The sequence below is a fragment of the Augochlora pura genome, chromosome 4, assembly GCF_028453695.1.
Source record: "Augochlora pura isolate Apur16 chromosome 4, APUR_v2.2.1, whole genome shotgun sequence".
In the NCBI taxonomy this organism is placed as follows: Eukaryota; Metazoa; Arthropoda; class Insecta; order Hymenoptera; family Halictidae; genus Augochlora; species Augochlora pura.
The window spans coordinates 15903563-15911029 of NC_135775.1; the positions used below are offsets into that span (position 1 = coordinate 15903563).

The 7467-nt window shown below is 32.8% G+C and overlaps 1 protein-coding gene across 1 annotated transcript in view; it reads right to left on the reverse strand.

Moving 5' to 3' along the window:
- Positions 1 to 219: 219 nt before the first annotated feature.
- Nplp1 (Neuropeptide-like precursor 1) overlaps positions 220 to 7467 on the reverse strand; it is a 43978-nt gene continuing 36730 nt past the window's right edge. The window contains exons 6-7 of the mRNA XM_078177898.1: positions 7247 to 7409; positions 220 to 2881 (exon numbers count right to left, since the gene is read on the reverse strand). Coding sequence (XP_078034024.1) covers positions 2737 to 2881; positions 7247 to 7409 — 308 coding nt within the window. The 3' untranslated portion in view covers positions 220 to 2736. The remainder of the gene's footprint in view (positions 2882 to 7246; positions 7410 to 7467) is intronic.

The following is a 7467-nucleotide window of genomic DNA, read 5'->3' on the forward strand; positions in this document are numbered from 1 at the left end:
TTTTTTGACAAAGTTTCTATTTGAATGAAAAATACTAAGAAGTTTTTATTTTTGGAAAACCAATAGTTTTCTACAAAATAGTCAACTTACTTCTGCAATATATTTATTTCACTTTTGTTTGTTACAAAATTTTTTCAAGGAACACCGGAATATAGGAACATTCATAGGAACACAGTTATAAAAACTCTCGTTTCATCATTATTATCATTCGTTTTATTGTCACTTCATTTAGTCGTTATTGTCTAGATAAACACATAAATACATTATCATAAAATCGAGGATGATGAAACAACAATGTGCACAGTTCGCATCGTAATAAATCGATGATATTATTCAATTGGAAACAACAATGTCGAAATCTTCCTGATTGAAAATCACGTTAATATACACATATTACACAATACTTTATTTCGTCTACTTACTGAGTACTGAAATATATATTACGAACAAATAAAAGCTGAATTTGCGTTATTACTATTGAGCTTGCAAGCCCTGAGCACTAAGATTTACACCGACTACTAGAATATATCGAAGATTACGTCACGGCTTCCGTAATTTTCACCTTCCAACTATTGTAAATATCTACTGCATAGAAGCATCGTAATATTGTCATAATAGTAATTCGAATGAAAATTTCTTAGAATATTTATCCAAAAGAGTCACAACAATTCACGGAAAATTTGTCTTTCGTTAGATAGACTTTTAGTTGTATTCCGTCTGAATTCTTTTATTAGACGGAGATTGTTATCTTAACTGGAACTACAGAAACATCAGAAATTGCCAAATAATCCTATTTCATCGTTTACATCGGTTATTGTCTTTAAATATACGTGTATTCGCCGTAATGCGTGTATTTGCAGAAAGTAAAAAAAATTCAATCTAACACAATTCCAACGTTACGGTCTTCTTAAAACTTAACTTATGGTACAACACAAATGTTCGCATAATTTTACGAAGTAGTTTAGAATCGTATCTATTAAAATAGTATTACAGACATTATAATATTATTGTCAATAATAAGATATTATATTGTCATGAATTATTGTCAAATACGTAACTATATTATTGTGAAATAAATAAATATACGTTTACAAAGACGTTTCCAACGAAATTTGGTTACATTAATATCATACTATAAATATCTTATATGTCTAATGTAACATAGCAATGCTATTTAATTTCGAAGGAAAATAAACTATAACTACATTTTTCATTACTTGAAGCATTACTGGAGCAACGCACATTGTCATCGTACTCTAACATTTGTTTAACATCTATGAGACTAAAGAAATATATAAGGAACTTTGTTTAAAACTACTCGTAAAAAGTGACTAATTTGTTATCGATATCTTCTGATCGATGCAATGGAGAAATTTGATAATTAAAACGACTGATCGTTGTTGCTATAACATACCTTTGTTAAAAATTTACGTGTTAATAATATCCGTAAAAATTTGTACGTCGCTCAGTATTTTGTTGAAATACACTGTTAAATGTGTTGATTAAAACGCATTGAAATAAAAAATATTATGATAATTGAATTGTTAAAATTGAACTATTAAAAGAAATATTTTCAATCCATCAAGCTTTCTATTTTCTACGAAGCGGTGATAAACGAAATTCGTGTGATTAAGTAGACAGTGTAAATGTTTTATCAAAACGTCATCAATCCGTGATTCGAAAGGTTCATTGAATTTCTTCCTTAGATAAACCAGAAAAGGAACAATTGTTGATATATATTCAGTCAGCGAAGTAAACGTCATAGTAAGAGAATACTTTCACGAAAATTGTTAAATTTACTTAAACAATTCAAATGATAAAATGAGATACGAAAACGTCAAACATTTCTTAACGTTTTAACATTCAAATTATGTTTCGCAACGTTTTTTGAACAGAACAAGTGTTCTTCATTTTTCTGATACTTCTGAAATACTACGTTGACTCGAGACGTCGAAATGATCTTTTTAGTATACATAATTTGGAACGAGAATTAACTAAATTGATTTAACAATAAGTAGAAACGTGGAACAAGAGACAAGGCATAGGATAGATATTTTCCGATATTAGATAAACCAATGTGCTACCACAATCTTTATATAATTTATAATGTGAATATATTGTAAATTGTAATCAATTCAATCCGAATGGCGTTTATAAAAAGCTATAAAAATAATATGGAAAGTAGATGTTTCTTCTGCTACACTTCGTAATTTTGGCCAATACTGAAAGGTTTAATTAAAAGTAAAAGTCGTAATTGCAACTCGAGCAGTTCATAGAGTACAGATTACTCCAAATGTTTCGACGTAAGAGGACAGTTTAGAAAAATTACAGTAGCACGAATCCGAGAACGGAGAATTTAGTGATCTCAGGATCATCTGGTTTTAAACTAGCGAGTCTGGTATTATAGGAAATACAATAAAAACTGCTATAAAAGTTTTATAAAATGTATCCCATACCTTCTCTGCGATAAGACATTGACGTGGAAAGTCGCTGATTAATAGACTTAAGAAACAGTGTCCTAAGTCACTACGCTGGCTAAACGAGATTGGGATTCTTTGGAAGATCATGTTTAAACTATACGGATTTCTTTTTTCTCTCTTTTTCATTTGTTTTGTATTCGTTAATGAAACTGTCAAAACGAACTAATTAATAGCATTAATTTCGTACGCAAGAAATTGAGTAATCGATTTCCATGGATCTGGGGAATTTCTGACGAGGAAAATTATCGGCCGTCGATTACAACCTGAACTTCTTGAAGCCGTGTCGACAATCTCCGTGCAAGGCTTGAACATGGGGCGCACCCTGTTCGAAGTGTGGCCTTAAAGACCTTGTTGACGAGGCGGAGGAGGCGTTGGACGACGACCCATCTGCGGTATTCTCCCTAAAATAAATTATCCCGTTAAATCCCATAGCGCACTGCGAAGCAATATCCGTTCTATAGTTCGTCCAACGTGGTCCAACGAGCCGAGTCTGTCAATGTAAACAAATTCACGTGTTCAGTGCAGGGCCGGCTAACAATATAACGACTCCTTAAGAGAGTGGACCATTTAGAACATTAAATAACAAGAACTTTTAAATGTCATATTTTAATGTTGAACAATGATAAATAATTTCGTTTTAATTTAATGCATAAAAGAATAGGTTGAACTTATCATTGTTGAACCTGTAAATTCGACGATCTAGGGTTAGTTCCGTCTCCGGGTTCCATCCCCGTTCACTGACTCGTCTCGTTGGATAACTAGTATAGTTGTAACAATATTATCTATTCTAAACACAGAGACATTGTACGATATGTATTCTAGTATACACTGCAGCTCTGACTAAATGATGTTGCCGAATGTTTAAAAAATTATCCACTAATAGAGACACATATAATAGATTTAGAGAAATCACACTGATTTCTCGAAGTATACATATGACCATCGAAATGGAACAAAGTTTCATTACTGCACAGTAATGCGACTATAGAAGCGAAACGAAATACATAAAACGTTTGCCTATGCTTCGACGAACTGGGTCCTGGCGATTCGCTGTCTTCCATCCTAAAACGACTATAAAAACACCACATTTAACTAACATTTATCTACTTAACGCTAAAGACACCATAAATACATAGGATATCCTAGAATTCGCGTTACACCCAGTAAGGGATGTTTCCCAACGGCAATTGAAGTAACGTTTTTCTTACTGAAAATGCTGTTAACGAATTTGTTAAAGAATTATTAATAAAAAAGCATGAACGAATTTCTCTTGTACTCTAATTGACTTTTTTTTTTAACAGGGTAAGTATGTTAATTACTGTGCCACAAACTTCCCCTGATTTGCGTGGTCTCAGACGAATTTTATTTATATTTAAAAACAATATGATTAAATTACAGATCTTAAATTTTCTTAAATAAAATGTGATCTGTAGTTTTAACGACGAAATCAAACGTAAGACCCTATAAAATGTGGAAAGTAATCTGATAATAATGGTTTGATGTATTTTTGGCTTGATTTGATTAAAACATTACTTACGAAACATATTGCAAATAAAGATGAAAAGCGATGCTTTCCAACATAAAAAATAAACTACTAAATTCATAAAGTTCGACTAAATGACAGAAAAACAAAAATAAGTATAATATATCAACTTCGTAGATATATTTAATTAATTGAAGTAATTCAGTAACTGAAACAAATTTACGTCCTGTTTCTATTTTATTGTGCACTGTAACTGGATTAAGTATTCATGTCTTTTTCGATGCGTGCGTTGATTACTGAGTGAGCTCTCTCATAGCAAGCCATGTGTTACATTTAAGCTTACCTTCTTGGTTCGTGGAATGTGTGTAAGCTACACGTACTACATTTTCTTTCCTTTTCAAATAATATCGCAGCAACTAACTTTCCATCTTTTTAAGGACACGTTAACGCTCTCTTAAATATTCTGTGGTTTTTATATATTTCAATTATGAAAAACATCGCACTTACATAAAAAAACATTAACATGTAATTTAAATGTTTCAAGAAGAGTTATCAAAATTTGATAAAGAAAAAGTTACTACAAAAATTAGCTCTGGGATTGGCCCTTTCAGGGTAGAACGTAATTTTTGGAACATCCTGTATTTACCAAGTAATACTAAATTACACTTTATTTCACCCTAGAACCACGCATGTTTGTATGTCTTTGATGCTTTGGAAGTCTCAAATTATAAATGGACTTAAAAGAAATAAATAAAAATCCATACTTGCTAGAATCTGATTTGGAGTCTTTATTGTGATACTGGCTAGTGATTATAAGCCAAGAAGTTAATGTAACATTCTATATAAAAAAAAATTCACTAGAAAGCATTAATCAAAGAACAAGATGTTTTGTAATGTCGATTACAGAGTCTAAACGACATTTTATCTGTAATTGATTTTCGATATTTCTGATTTATCCGACCGGAAAAGACAAAGATTGATGTGCGCCTGCTTAGAAAATATATAAGCAATATTTCTATTATTCTCGAGATTCTAGGTCCGTAAGAATAATATTCAATAATAATAAATCATGCAGATTTCCCAGCAATCTTTTATTAATTTCAACCGAACTGTAATTGTTAAATAACGAGTGTGTGGTTCTAGAGTAAAATAATGAAGGGTGTAACAACTTCACGCGTAGATGTAGCAGATCTAATATGGAGTTGAAATATCCACTAATTATGCTAACAGATACTCGCTAACATTAATACTCTAATTAAACAGTTTCACGGTGATAAATGTAGGAAATGAATATTTTTTCAACGAATCTTCGTTGTCTAAAACATTCTTATCACTTTGACAGATTCAGTTATTTGCAATTTTTTAGAGACTTTTATCGGAAGTATTAAACAATTTCTGTTTTTGCTAGTTTTCCATTCGTTGGCGTGAAGATGTTATTTATATTAAGTAATAGATTTATTTTCTATTTCGTTTTTTATAAATTAGGATAGACATTGAAAGCTGTTAGGTTGACCATTACCGACGGCGGAAGAAATTATTCATTTAAATCATAAACAATTCAAAGGCTTGATTAAAACTCCTATAGAAATTATTGTTACGTTAAAATATGAAAGCAATAATAGAAAGACTGCTTGATAATTCTATAAAGATCGATTTAAAACCTGTATTATGAGAAAGAATGGTATATTTCGGTTATTAAAATGCCTTTCGGGTAAAGAATTTAATAAAACAAACTCACATGTATTAAATGTTGATCAAGATCTATATATACACCACCAGCAAAATAACTCGTTATTGATTGACTTTATCAATATATGTCACAAATAGTATTGTAGAAATCTAATTAAATGACGAGTATTTTTCAATATTTCTATTCAATATAATATAAACACTAAACTGGTCAACCAAAGATCGTCATGTTATAGGTTATATAATCAATTTGACAATTTTGCGAGAATTGTAGTGTTATGAGATTTTCGAATTACAGACGTTCTATTAGATACGGATACATGAAAGAAGCAGATTGTTCCATATTGTCTTCTTGCATGATCACCCTGCGTAACAAACGAACGTATAATTACAATCATCTAAAATCTATGAAACTAGAATCTAAAACTATCTTGTAGAAATCTTTCACCAGACGAAACAACATACTCACATCGAGACACCAACGTGACACTTTACCAGCATGATAAACTACGTCAGGCCTGGGCAACTGGTGCTTGCCGAGCAACCGACGCACGGATACATTTGCATGTAATCCCTAAGATAAATTTCCATTACCCTCACCTTCCAATATTGTAGTATAGTAAACTTTAGCACTGAATTTTGATCGCATGTTTACAATTGTAAATTACGAAACACCTTTCGTCTGCAGATAAAATGCAGTCTTGAAAATTTGCTAATTCACTATTTTCAATTCATTATTATCCATAGGAGGGGTCAATCAATTTAGACAAAATTTTCAATATGAGTAAAATAAAAATTTGAATTAGAGGTTTTAATAAAAATACTCTCGAAAGTGTCTCAAAAGTTACTCAAAATCGGAAAATGAGGTGTTCCTGAAGTCATTTAAAGTAACTTGTTTACGAGTTATTAATGAAAAACACTGACAAATGAGGATGAGATCAGCTGACATGAGGCAACCTAGCTAAATAGTGGAATTGACTCGGTCAATTTTATCGTTAGCCGAATATTGCTGAAACGTTTATTGAAATCGGTTAACTCGTTTCTGCGACAAAAGATTTCAATGAAACCCTGCAGCTTAGGTGACAAAGTTCTGTAAAACAGTGAGGATCTTCATTGCATTCCGTAGCAGAATATGAGTGTAAAGAACGAGCCGTCTATGAATCACAAGCTGCGCCAGTTGCTCAAGCTTGATCTACGTAAAACAGATATAAAAGTTGAATAAGAAATACATCCGATGAACGCATGACATGTGAAATGATAACGGCAGCTGTATGTCGCGACCTACTAGAACTGTACCTTCTTTCGCCCCTAATATCCAAAGGATCTCCCTCTAATAGGGTACCCTCTCGCAAGGTACGCGCATGCTTCTTGCACCATTTTGGGTTTCGATGCCTTTGTTTCGACTCATTTTTCTTTCCTGGTGATTATCGAGTACATTTTCGTAGTTTCTACAGCGTTGGTACAGTGACAGCATAATGACGTTGCGTGACAGGGTGACAGAACGATGACAGAAGAGATGCGAAGAGAGGGGAAGTGAGACATATAGAGAGACAAAGAGATTGAGACGGAGCAGGTGGGAACCTAGTTGTCTGACCTGCTAACTAGATACCGGGGTGATCGCGAAAATCGTGGGGCCCTTAAAGATGAAAGCCAACCAAGTCGTGCCGCCGCTGCGATGTGTCTTTTACTTGCTCGAAATGTTTCTGGGTACTGGGACTGTTCTACCTTCGGCTGCATCTCTGGCAGAGAACCTGTTTCTGACATTCACAGACAACGCTGATTTTGCCGCCCACTTCTGGATTCATCACGTTCATT